The 21,565-nt window shown below is 45.3% G+C and overlaps 1 protein-coding gene across 5 annotated transcripts; it reads right to left on the bottom strand.

Moving 5' to 3' along the window:
* Positions 1–35: 35 nt before the first annotated feature.
* Positions 36–20,618, bottom strand: nr4a3 (nuclear receptor subfamily 4, group A, member 3). Of its 5 annotated transcripts, XM_085802178.1 has the most exons (10): positions 20,440–20,618; positions 20,243–20,347; positions 16,980–17,150; positions 16,237–16,318; positions 12,181–13,016; positions 7,136–7,265; positions 6,182–6,345; positions 5,851–6,050; positions 2,468–2,646; positions 61–696 (listed from the first exon to the last, which is right to left on the bottom strand). In XM_085802178.1, exons 4-10 carry the CDS (start codon positions 16,298–16,300, stop codon positions 434–436), a joined length of 1,836 nt encoding a protein of 611 aa, XP_085658304.1. In that variant the 5' UTR covers positions 16,301–16,318; positions 16,980–17,150; positions 20,243–20,347; positions 20,440–20,618; the 3' UTR covers positions 61–433. The 5 variants fall into 5 exon arrangements, with proteins under 5 accessions (XP_085658301.1, XP_085658304.1, XP_085658303.1 ...); XM_085802177.1 differs by having other exon boundaries at positions 20,243–20,469; XM_085802180.1 differs by lacking the exons at positions 20,243–20,347; positions 20,440–20,618 and adding an exon at positions 17,846–18,094.
* Between the last annotated feature and the right edge of the window lie 947 nt (positions 20,619–21,565).

Below are 21,565 nucleotides of genomic sequence, written 5' to 3'. Positions count from 1 at the left end.
ATAAACAGTACTCATAAACCTCCATGTCCTCTGTTTTTTTTTTCTTTTTCTTTTTTTTTTCTCCGCTGGATGAACTGCAACCCAGACAGACAGAGGACACCAAAAAGTAATTTTTCCATCGCCCATCTCAGCCTCGTCCTCCTCCCCACGTGAGAAAAAATAGGAGGATCAAATAAAAAGGTGATAAAGCGTTTGAGCAAATGTCTTTTATACTGGTGAAAAGCATTTAGTTGGTTGTCCGTTTGAGTGAAAAGGCGCTCTTGATTGGTTGTCCTGTGGAGTGAAAAGCATTTGATTGGCTCTCTCTGCTCTGCATCAGTCAGAGGGGAGTGAGTCTCTTCTGGATGTGTGTGCGTGCTCCTCCAGAGGTTGGGGGAAAAAGGCCCGAACAGGACGTGACATGGGTCTTTCTCTGTGCGACCAGCCCAGGCCGTCAGTAGGGCAAAGTGTCCAGGAACCTGTCGATCAACGGAGGGGGTGGTACCAGATCCTCCAGCTTCAGGTAGAAGATTCGTTGAAGGCCCTGGGTTCTCTGGGAACGCAGCTCTGCCCTTAGACCCAGGATGCGACTCAGGGTTGGTGCTGCCTTGGACGAGGAGGAAGAGGGACCGCAACCCAGGTGGTCTCTGAGACAGCAAATCACCTTATTCTGCAGCTCCTCGACCCGCTTTGAGTCCTTCAGACCTGGGACTTGCTCTGTGGAGAGACAGACAGAGACGTTAGGGGAATAATTCATTAAACGGCAAAAATTAAGTCAGTGGGAAAAAAGAAATACACACGCGCGCACACACATACATCAGAGCTCATTCAGCTGAAAGAGCATTAGCTACATCTTCTTTTATATTGAATTCCACCTCATTAGCCTGTATGGCTCATGTTCTTAACAGGCCTTAACCTGTCTCACTCACTACAGATCAATACACAGTCTAACCTAATAAGCCCCCTGCACACTGTTTACGCTCTCTCTCTCTCTCTCTCACACACACACACACACACACACACACACACACACACACACACACACACACACACACACACACAATACATATATATAAACATTTGCCCAATCACACACATAGACACACAAAAAGTCCAATTCACTGCAATTCAAGACAATGGCAGAAACAAAAGTGCTCAACAATTAGCTGATTATTCGGCCCCGTGAGCAGCCAAATGAAATTAGACACACACACACACACACACACACTGCTGCCCATAGCAACTCCAGTGGCACCCGCACCAAGCTTAATGTGACACTAACTCATTCTGTGGAGAACAGGGTGTCCAGCCCCACACACACACACACACACACACACACACATACAGGAGCTGGTCGGTGCTGCAGGGAGGCTGTCGCTAAGACCAGTCTCACTTTGAGGTATCCATTATCTGAAGCTTATTTATTGTTTGTTTATGGGACTCCTTTGTTTGTTCTGTGTTTGTGGCTGCAGAGTCACTCCAGCGCTCCTTTCACTGTGGCTTTCAGACCTCTCACACACTCTCGCTTCCCTCTCTCTCTCGCTCTCCCTATCCCCTCTTTCTGCCTGTGCGTGGGCTCCTGGGGAGGGATCGATGGCTGCCTTTCTGCACAGGCCACTCTGAAGTGGTCGATCGCCTGGTGGCTCTGGTGGCTCAGTCGTGGTAGTGCGCTGTGTGCTTTGCCGAGGTGGCAGAGCGCCACTGAGAACATCGCAGACGCCATTCCGGAGCTGTGCTCCACGGTGGGCTGGTCGATCAAGCACAGAGTTAAGTGCTCCCCCAGAGAGTGAGGATGGGGTTGTAGGGCTTAGACAGAGGAAGAGGAGGTGGAGGAAGAGAAGGTGGCTGCATGTGGGGGGAGGGGTATTTTACCCATTACACATTTATGTACAGATCCAGACTCTGACGTGAAGGTGCAAAAAATGAAATGTGAACACTTAATTGCACGGGCGTCCTCTGTCACCTTGGGCTACATAGGTAATTGACTATTTCTAATGCATTTCTAATGTGCTTTACTGACAACTAAACTCTTGTCTCCTCTGTTCGTCTCAGATTTGTGTTCACGGAGAAAGCTGTACGTCTCCCTCCGTTTTTCACACATGCACTGCACACTGATTAGAGGGCCAGGTGTGTGGCAGGTGCAGCAGGTGCTTCTGGGTATCAAGTTCTTGTTTAAGGCAGGGATGTGTGAGAACACACATGCACATGTGTGTTTTTCAGCAAATGTGTGACGCTTGTGGATGCGTCCACCTGATCACTGTCACACTGAATCACCCACAAACAAAGTGCCAGACAAAGGGAAGGGGGAGTGAGTGTGTCTGTGTGTGTGTGTGGATTTGTATCAGTATATTTACGATATAAAAATAGCTTGTATAATGGACAGCAGTTTTTTGTTGCTAATAGTGCTATACTTTTAAAAAGTAAAGAAAACAGATAGCTATTTTTGCACCTGATGATGAAATCTGATGCCTCTGGCTTGTGTTTTTACCTGTGAGCAGTACGAGGGAGGCCAGGCAGGCGAAGGCAGAGGAATCCAGGTTTAGGTTCTGGAGGTGGGTAGAGAAATCCCGGATGGAGTCCAGCCACTCTCCGAACCCACGAAGGCACTGAAACCTGTGCAGCACCAAGCCGTTACAGAACACTAGTTTATCCTCTGACAACATTGACCTGAGAAACAGAGAGAAAAAGGGACAAGAAGACTTTGGTTAGATCCCCTCATCTAACAAAATGCTGTATTTTCCCTCATGTATTGTAAATATGGCTTGAGATACCAGGGCAAGGAAACAATTACAATAAAAAACAATGAGAAAACCTGGCAGTATGCACACTAACACACAAACGGGACACACATCAAACACAGGCATGCAGCTGATTAAGGTTGTGTTTTCCAAATTATAGCATTTTAAAACATTCCTGTGTTTCCTTTTGGCAGGGTGGGGTGAAGGGTTAGGGCAGAGGGCTGCTCTGTGTGTGTGTGTATTTGCAGATAGGTAAACTGTTATGGCTTTAATGTGCCCAGGCTGCGGTGTGCAGTGGAAACACAAGGCCTTAATGAGGAAATGAAAAGGCTTCTCAGATGTATTTAACCATCAGTTACTCACGACACACAACATCCCACTCCTTTACCATCAAGCAGCGAGGGAGAGAGAACAAGCAGTGAACGAGGGAGGGCTATGACTGGTCTTTATTAGTGCATGGCTTTCTGCAGGGAGCCGCTACAGCGTTTAGTCGGTGGATCTCAAGAAGACAACAGAGGGCTGCAGGAAGCTAAGACAGGCTGAATATGCAGGACAAAGGTGGAAAGGTCAAAGTGGGTGGCTGGAGAACAGCTGATGGTGAGAGAGAAAGAGAGAGGTAGAGAGAGAGGAGGGAAACTGGGGTAAAGAGGGGAAGCCTCAAATTACACCCTGCACAAACATTGGTTTAGCAGTTATGAGGAGAAGATGAAATGCCATTTGTGTGCAATTATCCTTACTACAGTTTAAAAGACGCACTCCACCCACTCTCAGCAGAGCACATGCACACAGATGCTCGCACATCATCCACTCTGCCAGTCATATACGTCCATAAGAACAATAACACACACAAAAAAACAATTAGAACTAGGTATCAGGTACAAGGCGTTAAGCCTTGAGCGAGAGACAGGGGGAAAAGATGTCTGAGAAAAAGAAAGGCAAGGTTCATGCAGCAGGGAGAGACTCTTCACCTGTTACTGAGAGAGACTTTTACTCCAGATTGTCTCTTCTAGGCTAAGTTTCAAATCAGTAACAAACACTATATTGTTGACACCTTAATAACCATCTTGAATACGCTATAAAGTAAAATATTTTTCACTGTTTGTTCCTGCTGCCTCGACCCCTAAGAACACTCCCCTTTCATTTTCTCTTTGCAAACTGTGCGCTGAGGTGCGCTGTCTCCTGGAGCTGCACACTGTTTTTGTGCACTCATATTGAGCAGAATTCAAATCAAGTCAGTTTTATGGCTGCATCATTATTTTTTAATGTAATAGTCTTATGAGCCTGCAATATTTTTTATTACATTTCCTTCAAATTAAGCATTAAATAGTTTGAAATTTTATTATATGCAGCATTTTGCATTTGAATGATGGATTGATAAATCGATGCTGCAAAATGGAAATGGGACACATTTATCCTCTACTGCAAACAAATGGGTGGAATTTATTGAGTAAAACCGAAAAAGAACATCTTGATGGCTACAGTATGAGCCTTGAGACATAATAAAAATATGAAGCCATTTCACTACGTCTGTGAGTTTTTACTGACAAAGTGTGCATTGTACTGATGATGTAAAACTCCACCAACAAGCACAGTAAGCGGGGTAAAAACAAAGTGAGGAATTATTCCAAAATAATTTGACCCATGTCTGATAGTAGCACATGAGCAGGACTATACAGACAGGCTGGCAGACAAGCAGCCATGCAGATGCACACACACACACACACACACACACACACACACACACACACACACACACACACACACACACACACACACACACACACACAGCTGGATGTCCGCCACACATTCCACTCACCCCTGACTACACTGTCACCACGGTAATCAACCAATAACCACAGAAACTGTTTGGTAACGGGGTGCTTACAGCAATGCCGGTCCAGAAGAGCGGAGCAAATTTACTCTACACACACAGACACACACACACTCACAGGCATACAGACATATGCTTACAGGGGGAGAGGGGGTTGGGGTGGGGTGTGTGTGTGTGGGGGGGGTGATGGTCTGCGAGGCATCTGAGTTAAACACAGGGTCAATGCAGGGCCGCGTCAACAGTGAGATGGGAGTGTGGACCACATCTCTCGCTCTCACGGAACAGAGAGAAAGTAAGACAGTGCCGTGTTTGTGTGTGTTTTCGTCCGTGCCGTGGGAGTTTTGGCCGAGGGGGAAGATGAGCAGAGTGTGTGAGCATGCGTGTGTTCGATAGAGGCCCCTATGAGTCCGCCACGCAGCGTGAGTCAGAGTCCCAGCCTGGTGGCCCCTCCTGCTGGGCCTGTGATGCCACCGCCCATCCTCTACCCACCCTGCACCTGGACGCGCACTGGGCAGGAGGAGAGAAAGTTGCTATTCTACATCATCAGCGTGTGTGAGTAAGAGCGCTTATGTGTCTGCCCTCGATGACAGAGCGGACAAAAGGATGAGCTTGTAGCCCGCACCCCCCACCCCTCCCCCCCACCCCCTCGCCATAAATTTAACCAGCCACATGCCTTACGAGAGCAGACCGGTAACCCAGGGCAGCTCTGTGGCGAGGACGGGCCGGGGCAGCCATAAAGGCACCACAGGTATCCAACGACTGACACACACGTGCTTTTACACACAGACTTACAGACGCACACTGGACGCATGAGGTAAATTAAGTTAATTCCCTGTTTATTTCAGTCAGCTGAGCTGAATATGTATCTCCTTCTACAACAGCTCTCTTCAGTTCCTCGGCTGACCACCTTTCAGATGGAATTGATCCCGTCGATTCACAGTTCACAATGTCGGCACAGTTTTAGCTTGCCGAACACACACAGAGCTCCTCTCTGCGTCAGATATCAGACGAGCCGAGCGGAACTCTGTGGGTGTAGCCGCTGTCATAGCTACAGACTCCATTCATAATTTGGATCATATGGCGATTACTCAGCTCCACTCCTACTGTGGAGATACACCAACACAGCAGCAGCACAGCTTTGCCGACACAGTTACACACTGTACTGTAATGGTAAAGGATCAAGCACCCGTGGTTACTAACACAACGTGAGATGCCAAATGAAGTTAAGTTGCTGATAAAGTCCCTAAGTGTATCATCATGCTGTTTTTTTTTTCTCTACAGGATCTGTGTGCGCACTCTTACTTGTGAGCCAGTCGCAGGACGAATAGCTCCAGGAAGGCAGAGTCTATGAGGAGGTTCTGATCGTCACGCTGAAGCTCGGAGAAACCGGGCAGCCGGTCGGCCCAGCACCGTGTGGTCTCCATTGAGATGGCGAGCAGCCTGTAGAAGAGCTGGATGTGCTCTGCTTCTGAGGAGGAGGAGGGAGGGTCAGCAGCACTGAACTGTGGGACATGGAGGAGTGAGTGAGAAACGAGAGAAAAAAAGAAAAAAACATGTAAACCAGGTCTATTAACTAGTAACACGGTACATTTCTGTAGCTGAAATGAAATGAGCTAAGTGATGTGGGGTGTACCTGGCTGTAGTCGAGGTCACGGGGCGTGCAGTGGGAATAAGCTCTGAGCAGAGCCGATATCAGGCTGAGGGGGGGAGAAGGAGGGGAGGCTTCTGTCTGCAGAGGGCTCTTTGGTTTGGAGGGCAGACGGCCTCGGCGCCCCTTCAGACTATCAGTACGGACCACTGTGAACCAGGAAATACAGAAGACAGAAGAGGTTGTTCAATTGAAGATGGCGATATTTACACATGAGCACACAAAGAACATCTATTCTCCTCCTGATAGACTTGTTATCAGTATTATATCGCAGTGGAGTTAACGTCAGGAAAGAAGCTCTTTCCACAGGACCTCTCCAACATTCCCACAATCCCGACCCAGGTGGTTACTAGCCAGCAGATGGCAGTGAAGCTGTTCTCTGAGCAGACGGGTAATAATGGGAAAGGGAAGTGTGTGTGTGTGTGTGTGTGGTGTGTGTGGGTTTGTTTGTGCTTATATGTGTGTGTGTGTGTATGTGGGTGGGGGTATTACATGACATGTGTAAGACAGGTGAGAAACCTCAGGGAAATGAGGGCAGAATGAGGTGTCATGCTGATTTTACACATCGCTAAAACATCTCTACGCAGCAGCAGCTCGGCTGCATCGGACAGGAAGACACACAGGAGAGGATCGGAAATTTGGGAATCTTGAAACGGGACGGCCAGCTTCAAAATCAAAATCATCGCAGGGATCAAGGTTCACAGAGGATGAGCTCTTATTGGCGCTACTTTGAATCCACTCCACTGCAGAGGGGAGTTACTGCTGCAAGGATGTGTGTGATGATGCCACAGGCCAGCTCATTAGTGGCCTATAAAGCCTAATTGCTAAGACAAACTTTATCTTCATGGGGCTAGAAGTCAGATCTGTGCTGCTGCTGCTGCTGCTGCACCATCCAGGTCTCTACAGGACTACATCCTGCATCAGGTGTGGCTCTCTTACCTTCCTTCACCATGCCCACACTGAGACACTTCTGGAAGCGGCAGTACTGGCAGCGGTTGCGTCTCCTCTTGTCCACAGGACAGTTCTTACTGGCCAGACACACATACTTGGCGTTCTTCTGCACGGTGCGCTAGAGAGAGAGAGAGAGAGAGAGAGAGAGACAGAGAGTGAGAGAAGAAACAGGCATACCGATAATCAGCCTCCAAACACAATCATCCACCTAATATGTGATTTGTTTAATTCAATTTCTGTTTTTCCCCCTCCCCATCAAAGAATGAAAGCAGAAGCTCGCAGGTCAGATTTTAATTACGCGCTGAAAGGCGGCGGTGACATCAGTATAATTAGATAAAATTAATTTTCCAACAAGACTCGCCTGCAGGAGGGACAATTTTATTAGCGCCGAAGCCGACAATGGGGACCGAGCGCGTGGCGTGCTGAAGCGGGTCCCGCGAGACAGGGGCGGGGTGGGGAGGTGGGCTACGGGGGGGTAGAGGGGAGGACAGCGGCCGCGAGACCTGCGTGATCAGATTGTTTGTGAAGCTCGCGGGTCAGCTCGTAGCACCTCCGGGGCCCTCGCGCATCGCGCCTCTCTCAACGGGCCCCGCGGGAGCTGTTTTCTCCTCGGCTGGCTCGCGCGATTATTACTGACCTTATTAAAATGAAATCAGAAACGGGTCCACGTGGGGGTCGGGTGCGCTTCCCCGCGTGGATGAAAGACAATAATAACAGAGATGGTATAGTGAATGCCTGAATGCTCTGGCGCGCGCACCTGGGACTGAATAGAGTTGAGCGTGAAGACAGTCGAGGGTTCTCAAGGTGGAGTAAGCGCACTAATGACTCCATGAAAAGTTCCCCTGAGGAGAATTAGAAGTAGGCAGACACTGGCTGGAGCCTACAGCTTCTTCAGTTTATAGGCGAGTGCAGTGTGAGAATGCAGATTAAGTCTATTAAAATGAGGTAATTATTCCTAATATAAACAAACCACAGACAGACCTATAGCATCAGTTGTTTGGAGGCCTCCTGTTGCATGTTGCCAGTCTTTACAGGCCTATTTAGCAGGGGGATTAAAACCTTTGCCTGTGGTGCAACTCTGCTAAACAAAACTATTTAATCTACAAACGAAAGTGTGCACATCTCATACACTGTCGAGTCGCGTCTCCGGTCCACGGCAGCACCACATCAAACTGTAAATTAAACAAACGGAACACAGGGAACGTGTCGCGGCTTCCCCTCTTCTTTAACGCCTCTAAAACACATCAAAATAAATAAATCCAATTAGGAACCCCTCGCGCCACACATGCCCGTGCCCCCGGGAGACCAATAACACACCAATTATTTCATATGCTCCGGCGCGAGTGCGGAACTGGCGCGTAATGGGCGCCTGCGCCGGATGAGAGTGGTTGCCATGGAATCGCAGATCACTGTGAATGTCTCCCTCTCATCCCTTCAATGGTCAGTGACCCGTGCGCGCGAGGATAAGTTAGTTATGGTCATTAATGTGGTTGAAGGGGAAAAAAAGCATCCGTTTAGTCGGAGTCTGAGAGAGAGAGGCTGGATGACGCACAAAGCCTGAACATGCACACCTCTACAACTCTGAGGCCAGGCCAACGCAAAGTTTAAAGACATTAACACGGTACATGTTGTCCAGCAGAAAAAAACAAACTAACATGCTTGAGCTCTGTCAACTTATTTTGTGTGGATTTATAGTTTGAGGTTTGGAACTGATATTCTTTTTTCCACAGCTCCACCTTTTGTTGTGTGTTTTTCCTGCATGCAGGTTATAGGGGTTCAGGTGAAAGCTGTGCAGGCTGTGTTGACCCTGGTAATTGTCTGATGAAGGAGTTTTTCCCTCTGTGACCTCAGGGCCTCGTTTATAGGATCGCTGTTTCCCAGAAAAGCCTGTGTTTGAAATGATCAGTTAAGGTTCTGATAAATTGAGCTCTCATGAGTGAGTGCCAGCCTGTCTCTCCGCTGTGTGTGTGTGTGTGTGTGTGTGTGTGTGTGCGTGTGTGCGTTGAAGCGCTTGTGACTTTGCTTTCTAATAAACAGCATGGAGCAGGACTGGCATCTGAGCAGACACTACATATCAGAGCTAATACAGCTAATACTGTGTAACTAGTCTCTGATAGTCATCAATGGGCTGCCGCTAAATATATGCAGGGAAGAACACACACACACACACACACACACACACACACACACACACACACACACACACACACACACACACACACACACACACACACACACACACACACACACACCAAATCAAATTATCAATATAATACAATTATCAAATCTGTAGATCCCTCTTGTGCTCTGTACATTGCCAGCTATTCAGGCCAGCCCATAAATGTGTGTGTTACTGTGGACTATAATACTTTATTCTAGTTAATTAATCTCATCTGTCCAGTAATTTATTTGAATGTCGTCTGCTGAATTTCACTATGAGGACACTTTATGACAAATTTAAAACCTACCCATCAGTGTTTGTGTGGGAACAGACTTGATTCAGGTAAAAAAAGGAAAAGCTGAAGAATGAGTTATGTGCACTAAAAGCACATTCACAAATGAACACACGCTTCCAGAAGCTCACATGCTGCGGGTGTTGTGGGGGCTGCATGGAGGCATGCAGAGGCAGATTCTTGACATGTAACATGTGCTAATAGCCTTGGCTTAAATTAAAAGCCTTTAGGGACTTTGTTCCTCCCCCTCCTCCTCCCGCTGTCTCTTCTCTCCCCTCCTCTCTTCTGCTTCTTAATCGGAGGTAATCAGCCTGTCTATAGAGAAAGTGCATGGGTGGTTTGTAGTGAAAATTTTTTGTGTCGTATTTGTGAGCTGATTTTTCATAATTTCTTCATGGAATAACTTAATAACTTCAGTGTAACCCCATTAAAAAGTGCACATACACATATATCTGTGTCTATGCATGTGTGTGGGTGTTGATATGGTTGCATCTTTTTTTTTTCTGAATAAAATTATCTACTTATATGCGCATTTAAGTGTTAGAAGTTTGTGTATGTTGCCATGCAGTCCTCTTTCACCTCTGCCACCTCTCAACCTTTTTATGACTTGTACGCTGTGCAAGCACTGGAAAATAAAAATCATGTGCAATGAACTGAGCTGAGCGGGTGTTTGGACTGATAAAAGCACAGCTAAAGTAACTCACTGCTTAGGACAGTAGAAGCATGAAAATAGGTCACTTTTTAATGTTCTTCTTTGTTTCTAACATAATCTTCATATTATACCGACCGCTGACATCTAGTTTTTAATTCTAAAAATTCAATTCTGAATAGATTCATTGAATTAATGGAAACCAAGTGAATGGAACGCATTATTCTGCCAAAAATAATTAAGAGGAAAAACTAACTACTTGTTTAAGAGCTAAAATTAATTCACAGTGAAAATGTGTTTCAAATTGCACAAATGAAATAACAATAATTTACAGCAAACCTCTACTAATAACTATTCAGGAATAATTAAATATAATCAGAAACATATTTTTAAGGGACAATAAAACCATCAGGATAATGGACATAATGTGCCTGGTAATATGAATATGGAAAAAAAAAAGAGAAGAAAAAAAGCACATGTGTTGAGGTGTGTTTTGGTTTCTGGTGTTACATCCTGTATTCAGATTGCGACTGCCTGAAAAATATGTACAAGATACTGTATGAATAAACATGTTTTTCTATATGTGGATGTGTGGTTGTGTGCGCATGTTGGGGTGTGCATGGTTGGTTGCATCTGCATGTGAGTGTAAAGGAAACATAGTGAGGTTTGACAGGCTGTGTGGCTGCTATTGCGCTACAGCAAGCAGACAGCCCGCGGCCTGCTGCCACCAGACGCTGCTTTCATTAATTACTAAATAAAAACAAATTGTGAAACTAATTGAAAAGAAAGATAATTCATTTCCACCTACCAGAGGCATTATTCAATTACCACTGTGTTTGCACCCTCCTTTTTTGCTGTCTCTTAATTTCCACTCTCTTGTCTCATGCGACCAATAGAATGGTTACCAGGTGTGCCGGAAAACTTTATAATTCAAAAACTGGGCAAAGAATTGACTTCAGCGTGACTGAATTGGAGTCTACTGTAATCTGAATGAAGTGCTGAACCACTTGCATGTGTCAAATTATTTTGTTATATTGTGTTATATGACTTGCTGAAGTAAAATGAAAATTCAGTGTGACTAAAAACTGGCTTTTGGTAATGTGAGGCTGAGTGTTGTGTGCATGAGCACGTGCGTTGTAACATGGGATGTGAGACACCTAAGACGACAAGTGTTAGATTGAATCACTCGACGGACCAAACTTGAAACTGACTCATGTCATCCAGGGTAATATGTCAGCACATTGTGGTCAATTTTGTGGCCACTGATTTACTACAAAGGCACTGAAAGGAAAATTTAATTTTCAAGGAGGATTCCTTTTCCACAGCTCTCTCGCTGCACTTTATTTCTGAGTGGCAGAGCGTCAAGCGCAGAGGACGATCTTTCCTGGTTGTCCGAGAGAGAATATGTTTGTTTTTTTTATGCATCACAAGCAGTTACACGCGCACACACAGACCTTGCATACGCACACTTTGCCCACTTGGTTGCTGGTAGAGACGACCCCTGTGGGTGTTTTGAGCTTTCGTAATGACTTTTAAAATGATTTAGAGCGCAGAGAGAAGGGTGTAGAGTGGGAGAGGGACAAGTGAAAAAGAAAATTGTTTCATGAAATATGTCAGTCAGTTTACACATGGTAGGCGATATTAAGAGGTGGAATGTCTGTTATGAAAGTGATCTTGAATCTGATTGTGTCTCTGCTGGTGTAACTGAAAGTACTGATGTCAGAAACAAGAGGAGTGGGCACTTAGAGACTTATAGGCTTGGGCTGTGTCTTATTCAGACCAACTGATATAAACAAGTCAACCTACTCTAAAAAAAAAAAAAAGAAGTGGTAGAGGCAGTTTAAAGCTTTGCAAAAGTAAAGATAAAAGCTTTAAATTGTGCCTACAACTCAGTTTTTTCATATGGCCGATAAGCTTTGAGGGGATTTTACCTTGAAGAAGCCTTTGCAGCCCTCACAGGTGCGTACGCCGTAGTGCTGGCAGGCTGCGTTGTCCCCACACACTGCACAGGTGCCCTCTCCTTGGGGACCGCGCGGGGGAGGCGAGGGCAGGCCGTCCCCTAGTAGCGGACCACAGGGCCCGAGAGCCAGGGAGCGGAAAGCGAGGCTGCCGCCCCCAGCCCCACGGTGCAGCTGGTACATGGGCTGCTCCAGGGGCGGGCCGTGAGGATGGGAGACCGAGGATGATGATGATGAGGAGGAGGAGGAGGTTCGAACCAGTCCTCCGCCCAGACTCTCGTAGCCGCCGACGCTGCCGCCACTGTGGGGCGGCGAGTGCTGGTAGAAGTGGGGAAATCGGGGCGACTTGAGGGGGCCGGTGTCCATGCCGGAGCCCAGAGAGTGGGGATGCGTCGGAGGAGCGAGGGAGTGGTCCTCCCAGAGGAAGGAGGTGCCGGGCTGGGGCGGCAGGGAAGGGGTGGTGGGAGTGGACGGGGGTGACTGTTTAAAGTACATGGTGGAGGAGGTCATGGCGTCCAGCGACGAGGCCGTGGGGTAGCTGTCCTCCTCCTTCTTGATGGTGGGCCGGTGCGTGGGCATCTGGTAGAGGCAGGAGGACTTGGGCTCATAGCTCCCCTCCACGAAGACGTTGAAGCTGGGGAGGGAGGTGGTGGCGGCGGCGGAGATCTCACCTCCGCCTAGGTCCAGCTTGGTGTAGTCATGGGTCATAAGGTCAGAGCCGTAGCTGTCGCCCTGGTAACTGAAGGACTGGCCAGAGTAGGCTGAGCCTGGAGGGGCGGGCCCGTACTGAGCCTGCACACAGGGCATGTCTGCCAGGGAGACAGAGCACACACATCGGTCAGAGCTGCGTGGCACATCACACCACGCATTTACAAAGAAACCGTCCAATCAATAAGCATCTTTATGGTGTTAGTAGGGAACGGCTGTACGGCAACAATCATTAGTCAGAGGAGAAAGTTTAATGACATATTAGTTCAACACTGATTTGAACGGAGAAGCAGGACTTCAAAAAGGAGACTGGCCACAAACACACAGTAGAGGAATAATCCTACAGTAAATCTTCAGGATCAAGACTCTACAAGTAGCACATGCACACAAAGGTAACTGCTAAACAGGGTCAACTATTAAAACAGTGAATGACAAAAAGATTTCTGCACAGCTCTATTGGAACAGGCAGTTGGTTTTTTTTCAGCCATTGAAGTGTCAGAGATTTTGCAATGTTGTAAAAGTTTTCTGAATACACCTTTCAAGGAATAAAATAAAAAAAAAAACTTTGAACAAATCTTTCCATTGACTGCCATTTACCCAATTTCCTGCTTTAACACTTCAACACTTGTTGCACTTTACTGAATAGGTATAGCAGAAATATTTGGAGCACACAAACACACACACTCTCAACCTCAAACGCTGCTGATTCTCCTGCAGTTAGTTCAGTTAGAGAAGCTCAAGTTGATCAGAAAAGCATAGATCCAGCCCATGTGTGTGTGTGTGTGTGTGTGTGTGTGTGTGTGTGTGCATGTTAATCAAATAGCAAAGCAGATGAGATAACATTAAATAATAACAATGAAACCGCATGGTGGTGCTGGATGCTTACACAGATCATACATACATTAAACCACACAGACACACACACACACACACACACACACACACACACACACACACACACACACACACACACACACACACACACACACACACACACACACACACACACACACAGACATAGATATTCCCTCTAACTACAGCAGACGCCAGTCGGCATGTCTTGAGTTTTCCCCTTGATTTAATTCTGGCACAGTCACAGCAGCAGGCCACCACCTCATCATCTGTGTGTGTGCGTGTTTGTGTGTGTGTGTGTGTGTGTCTGTGTGTGTGTGTGTGTGTGAGTTAAGTGGACTATATGGTCTTCCCTTATCAAACCTCTGACGTAATATACTCCACCTGCATTTGCGTGCGTGTGTCTGAGCGTGCACGTGTGTGTGTGTGTGCATGATGAGTGTGTGCGGGCTAATCAGTCATGAGTGTCAGCGCAGTCAGGGTTTAGTGTTGTTTGCTCGTCGCTCCTGAGCAGGGAACTGTCAACACAGCGCTGCTCCCATTGACGCCCAGCATGTGCGCGCTCTGCCGTAATCGCCCCTGTTCCAGGCGCGTCATGTTTGTCTAGTCAAATACGGGACATATCGGTCCTGCTGTTGTTAAAGCACTCACAAAATACCTCCATCCAAAACGCACTCACACACACACACACACACACACACACACACACACACACACACACACACACACACACACACACACACACACACACACACACACACACAGTCGCTCAGGGGGTTAAAGCCTATTAGTTTTTATTAGCGGCTCCAATCCGGTTTTTAACAAAATAAAAGTCCCCTAACTTCATAAAATCTCATTTTCCCCCTGGATTAAATAACTTCTACTAATAGGGAACCAATAATACATTTTCAAAAATAGCCCTGCAACTTTCAGATGTAGTCATATATGCCTAATGCATGGATGTTGCTCACAGAGGAAACAAACAGAGTGACACATTAATTTTAGCCGCTCTGATTCAATTAAATCATGGCTACCTGAGGCTAGTATGCGTTTTGGCTGCGGGGGCTCAAAAAACAAAAGGATGACTCAAAGCGTTAATTAAGTATAAAAAAAAAAACATTATAAGGGACACTCATCTGCATTCTTTTATTTATTTATTTGTTTACTTATTAATTCCTTTATTTTATTTTTTACAATTGTTTAAAAAAAATTGAAATTCCAACCTAAAATAATAATTTTCTTATGTATTGCGGAAGTAAAAGTATAACAAATGTCAGTGATTTATTTCAGTCGTAAGTATATGAGCCATACAGAAAGAATTACAACATGTCTCAAAGGGGATATTAAGTTGCAAGATTTTTTTTTTTTAAATTGAGGATATGAGTCAAGCTGCAGGCCTACGTGTGTTTGACGTCATGATTTTTTCTTCTTCTTCTGCGAGTGACCAGCTCTTCAACCCACGTGGAAAAACACACATGCAACATTATGGGCGTCATGGGGCCTTTCTGGGCTATACCTAAATACTTTTACATCTGATTAGGCATCAGGGGAGGAAGAGAGAGACACGAGCTATAGAGAAAAAAAACCGTGAGGGGAGGGGAAAAGTAAAGTGGCGAACTTTGTGGCTCTCAGTGTTGTGTCAGTAGGTCAAGCCTCAGATCAATGCTGGTGTGTGTGTGTGTGTGCTTGTGTAGGTAGGTGTGGGGTTAGTTCATGTCTTTTTGCACCTGTCATACACAGTAGCCTATGTTGACAGCAGCTACATGCACACACTTATATTTGAAATACCAATGACTGACGTTGGGTTTGTCTGAGACTTAGAGATGAAAAGTAAATTATGTTGTAAGACAAACACAACATGTTTGACTGGTGTGGATTATATGATGTGTGTTTCTGTGTGGGTTAGGTGAGGAAAGAAGCTTTTGATGAGTTGTTTTTTCATACACACTTGTAGGCTATGCATACACAGACGCATATTGTCATCACTAATGATGTTCAAGATGTCAACATGAACCTGCATATGGCTCATTCTGCCAATAACATGTGCCCTTATCCTGGGAGGAACCTGTAAAACCACTTCTGTCTGCTAACATATCATCCTCCTCTGTGCTTTACATTTGGTGGGTTGCCTCGCTTTCACTCAGTAACACACACGCACACACGCACCAGCACACACACACACACACGCACCAGCACACAGCCTCTCTGCACACACACCTCCCACCAATACAAATAGAGTTGTATCAGTGGAGCATCTCTATTTTCATATCACCCAAGCAAATCTTTAGGGAACCCTTCTACACTCCAACACCACCATCAGATCACCTTTTTGTTGCACTTGCATGCAAGAAGGTGTGTGTGTGTGTGTGTTTGTGTCTATGTGTGTGTGCAAGCAAGAGGACAGACAACCCAAGCAGAGTCAGACACAGGTGGTGCAGCATAGTGAGGCAAAGGGAAACAGTCTCTAACCTCGAGGTGTGCATTTCAACTGGACAAACTGCAGCTGTTCCAATAACTGAGTGCGCTTGTTCATTGTCAGAATGCCATAGATCTAACAAATAAAAACATTAAGTTTCAGACATAAGTACAAAAACACAGATTTTTCTTCTCTTTATTTTTGGGCAGTGATCTATAAAATCAATAGTTTGAATTCACTGGCCTCTCATTCATGGAATAATGTGATTTTTTTTTTAAAAACATGTGCACACAAATAAACACACAAAGCAGAGAGACACAATTACACCACCAGACTATATGTTAAATATCTATTAATATCTATAAATATCTAGATGTGCCTAGTCTGAACAGTCTTTTTTTTTTTTTTTTTAATTTCTCCTAGTTTATGTAATGGTCGAAATGTCAACTCTGTCCGCACTTGCAAGCCGACACACACAGAGAGAAGATCACCAGTTTGTTCTTCAACTTCATCATCTTGTATTTTAATAAGAGTAAAGAAGTGAGGTGGAAAAAAACAACAATCCGATTTAACGACTAATAACTATCAAGCATTTTTTCCTGCACTAAAACATAAACAGACAACTATATCACACCACAATGAGTGCACAAATATCTTCCTCACAACAGTCTCTCTCTCACTTCAAAAGCATCATCAGAAAAGAGAGATGCAGTGGAGAAAAAGAAAGAAACAAAGAAAGAAAGAAGTAAGGAAAATGAAAGTGAAAAGGAAAGGCTCGGCGTCCCGCGGTCTGTACCTGGTGATAGAGCTTCGCGCTGAATGGTGCTGGGTGTCCGGGGTTGAGGGGTGGCGTGGCTGCGGCCGGGACAGGGCTCCTGGAGCTGGGAGGGCTCGGCAGGCGTCGCAGAGGAAGTGTCCGATCGCCGGGGCTCCAAGCTCGGCTGGGCGCGCTCTTCCGAACCTGTGTCTGGAGGAGAGACGCTGGGTTAGAGCCAGAGATGTGGTGGCTGCTGTCGCTCAGAGACCCTGTCTGTCGGTAAGTGCGGACTGATGTTACAGCATTTGCCTGATCAGGAATCCTATCCTTTCATCGTCTCTCAAAACTTCAAAAAAAAAAAAAAAAAAAAAATTCTAGATGAGCTTGGAGTTAACAGCATTCAAAACGCGCCAAAACACTGGCACAGAGAAATGTTGCCACAATTTAAGGAGAATGAGCAGGTTTCATTTTACAGTGAAAAAGATTGAACTATTTCCAGAAAATCTGAGTGGTGCAGACAGAATGAAAAGGAGAGCGTGCAAACTGTTTTGCGCACCTCAGAACCAAATGCCACTGTGCCGAAGGGCACATAGGATCACTGCAACAATCTATGTAAAACCATGGAATTACAAAGAAAGAGAAAGCTCTACACATTTAGGACAGTTTTGACATTAAATATGACTTTGAATCAACGCTACAAAGATAATATGAGGAACCACAACTGAGTACTTTTTGCTCATTTCAAGACTTGCACTTACGTGGGCGACAGGTTTCATTCTATCACTAAGCAGCGCTCTGTTGTTATAATTTTCTTTTTTCTTTTTTTGCTACAAAAGACAAAATCAACGAGGCCATAAAAAGGCTACACACAACTTCTACAAATACAGACCTACAAAAGTGCTAACTTTTATAAAAGCAGTCTGTGCCAGTGGATCCAGGCCATCGCTTCTCTGGTCTCTGATCACCACCGTATTCTCCTGCTCAGGGTTCATCCAGAGGGAGAGACAAATGTGGAATTTTTTTGGAGAGTCGGACCCGAAACCAAACCAGCGGACTCCTGTGCGCCGTGCGCCTCCAACTCCCTCTCACTGCAGCAGGGCGCACCGTGGCCACTGGATTTCAAGGCCCATAGCGCCCCCTTTCTGTCACACACACACTTATAAAGACACACACACTCTCTCTTTCCCTGTCTCGTTTGTCTGACACACACACACACACACACACACACACACACACACACACACACACACACACACACACACACACACACACACACACACACCCTCTAGGATACGGTCAAACTGGGAGACCACTCAGTCTCCCAGTTTGCATCTCAAATTGTGTGTTGACGAGCCTCAGCCGTCATAGCAGACTATCGATGGCTACAGGCACCTGCAGCCCGCTGTCATCTCTTAATCTCTGTCAACAGATCAAACTTGTCCACTTTGTGTTAAATAAAGGGGGCACTTTTCTCCACTGTCTGGACTTAGACTTTAAGACTCTCCCCGAGGCGAAGCACTGGACCTATGAACTCTTTTGATGGTTCTTTGGTCAGGACATGGCTGTTATACAATTTTAATGCCCCACAGAGGCTGCCAATATGTTGAATTAAAGAAAAAAGACAAACCAGAGTAAACAAACAAGTCAGGCTGCATAACATTTATTTGATTATGGATAATTTCGAACAGTTAAACTATTATTCACTTCTGAGCCACTTGGATTCAGAAAAGGCCAAAAACTAGTTGGTTATGGTAGCAGCATAAATAACATATTCTTTGATCCTAAGCATCATAGCCTCGTTGTTTTACTAAACAAGTTAGGAGCGTAATTGCGCGTAAATGCGCTCTTGTCATAACCTTTGTGGAGGGCTCACAAGTATATTCCCTATATAAAAAAAAGAATAAGGAGGCGCATTTTTTCTGCAAAGTGAGACACTCAGTCTATTTGTTTTTCTCTAAATGAACAAACGTGTCCCCCACCCTTGCTTTCTTCTCAGGCCGAGTCGGCCGGTGGGGCTCTGGCCCTGCGCGCACCGGTAACCAAGAGAACAACGTAAGAGCTGCAAAGCACGCGCCCCGGAGCGCCGGTAGCCCCCGGTAGCCCCCTCGCACCAATAACCGCGGACAGCGCGAGGCTTCCAGCAAACAGAGCCAGAGAAAAGAGAGGACATAAAGGAGAGACAGGAGAAATATGTGAGTACTGTAAATCAGCCCCGAGAGGGAAGCTGTCAGAAGTGCCTGCGTAAACCTGAGTGTGTGAGAGAAAGAAGTGTAAAATCAGCAAGTTAGGGTTAGACTAGGGTTATATAGACTAATGTGTGTGTACAAGCCTTAACATATAGACTTTACTTAGATATAACCGAAAGGCTTGGCAGCTGCTCGTCTATTGAACACAGTGCCCGGGTTGTCCTCAAAGGTTTTCTAGGAAATACTTCACGGATGATTTCTGAAATCTGATGTACTATGACTTTCTGGTGAATGGCTGAGGTTGATTTTCTTGCGATCAATGGGGGAGGAGAGGTCGTGTCTCCACAAAAACAGTGTGACTGCTTACATTTGCAATTGGCCACCAGTCAGAGTATATGACCAGATTGTATCTTACATGAATCAAAGTTACTTGGAAAACAATTAAAACCTTAGTTGATCAGGATAAGGAATCATATGGCTGCATGCTTACTTATGACAATGACATGGTATATAAACACAAACACACCCACTAGTGCTCCACACTCAAACACACCACATGTTAAAAATCCCTCATTAACAGAACAACCTCCCCAGAAAATCCTACATAAATAAATAAATAGCAATAATAATAAAAAACACACATGGCATGAAATCAAAGAGCTTTAACTCTCCTTCTCTCTCAGCCCCTGTCTGAATGTAGGTTAGTCTATTCTCCACTCAGACCATTAGTGCGTCTGACTCCACTATTCATTGTGTGAGTGAGAGGCATCTCATTTCCATGACAACCAGAAAGGATATGATACCTTCCCAGCGCAAATTAAATTCGATTTCAGCTTCATTTGCTCTTGGTGACAACAACACACACGGACACACGGATGTGAACTGCTGTGTACCGGACTGGGGTTGACATAGTATCAACAGGTTACAGGCACAAAGTTGGACAGACCAGACACCGATGATGCGATCACACAATAAATTGAACATGACATAAGATCAAGAGGTAACAGAAGCAAAAACCATAGGGTACAGCCGCGCGTAAATGTTTGGTCCAGTCTAACAAGTCCGTTATACGGCGGAATATCACTGATTCATTCATTCACAATTAAGGTTACTTACTTGTTTGCCGTAGCGGTTCCGTCTTTACATGTGGTAATAACCTCGCATGAAGTATCCCTTTCCCATCCAGAATAATCACCAAGAGCCGAAGTGATAAGGAGAAAACTATATAAATATTAAAAAAAAAAAAAAAAAAGTCTTAGTCGAATTGGAAACGTACAGGATACATCGGTGGTTGAAAAAGTTCTTCCTCTTACTTTTTTCTGAAGTAGAGCAAAGTAGAAAAAAGATGAAATAGAAAATTTAAAAAATAAAAATAAAAACTCCCCGAGTAGAATAAGGAGTGTGTCTGCGTCCGCGAGCCGAGTGTGTCGGTGCTGATGGGTGCTTTGCAAAGTGTGGAGTTGTAACGCGGGTTTGTTTATGTGCGCCGTCTGAGGGGAGAAAGTCAAATAGTGCATTTATGTCGGCTCTGCCTCCACATAGAGTGGTTTGGTATGCGCTACGTCAATGTGACGCCATGGGAGAGGTGACGTCACTCAAAGTAGAGCTCTCGCGCTCCCTCTCTCTCTCTCTGTACAGTACCAGACACATAAGCCCTGCGAGCCGTGCCAGAGACCGGAGGAGAGAGAGGGAGAGGGAGAGAGAGAGAGAGAGAGAGAGAGGGGCGGTTGGTTTGATGGTTGCAGCGGAGGAAGTCGAGGGGGATCCGGCGGGCGAGCTTGCGCAATTACTGGTTTATGGCAGACAGCCATGCAACATGTGCTCTTCAGTCCAGATTTGAGGCTTGGCAGCACCGCGGAAAGTAGATTAGAAAGCTTTAAAACAAAATCCAAATAACAAGAAAATATTATTTTGCTTGAAAAAAACAAACAAAAAAACAAAAAAAGGACTTATTAGACAAATCGTATTAAATCAAAAAGGCTAAATAAAAACTTAAATCAAATCATGTGCTGGATATCATGTACTTTTTCAAAAGGGCAATATATATATGTAGGTACATACATATATATTAATGTATATCTTGTCAATGGTGGAAAGCAGCTACATTCACTCAGGTAGACCTATAGTAGCTACAATTTCATGGTGCTTACTTGACTGTCATTATAAACTAGGCTATTCTATTTCCTCCTGCATTTTAAAGACTACCTAAATATTGCACTTCTTACTACACTATTTGTTTCATTTGCTACAATGGATTACTGTATAAAATAGGATACATTTTCAACATACAATAAGCCTATTTAAGGCAGAATAAACTTCACTGGGACAAATTACACCATTAAAATGCAGCTTCCAGTCCCTTTCATCACCAGAGGTTGGCTCCCCTCTGACCTTATGACCACTACTCCAGACTACTGAAGTCCCCAGTCTCTATCCGCG

This window comes from Trachurus japonicus, chromosome 16, assembly GCF_045865225.1.
Source record: "Trachurus japonicus isolate A0001 chromosome 16, Traja_1.0".
NCBI classification, from domain to species: Eukaryota; Metazoa; Chordata; class Actinopteri; order Carangiformes; family Carangidae; genus Trachurus; species Trachurus japonicus.
The sequence above is the reverse complement of the archived record's forward strand: the minus strand, read 5'-3'. Positions and strand labels throughout refer to the sequence as shown.

What these genes read in the sequence shown, in the direction of transcription:
- nr4a3 (XM_085802180.1), bottom strand. Translation starts at nt 17,932, where the DNA reads ATGAACCCTGAGCAGGAGAATACGGTGGTGATCAGAGACCAGAGAAGC. An exon ending in GTTGAAATGCACACCTCGAG is followed by an intron (nt 13,017 to 16,236) that starts GTTAGAGACTGT and finishes TCTCCCTGGCAG; the next exon opens with ACATGCCCTGTGTGCAGGCT. An exon ending in GTGACCTCGACTACAGCCAG is followed by an intron (nt 6,051 to 6,181) that starts GTACACCCCACA and finishes CATGTCCCACAG; the next exon opens with TTCAGTGCTGCTGACCCTCC.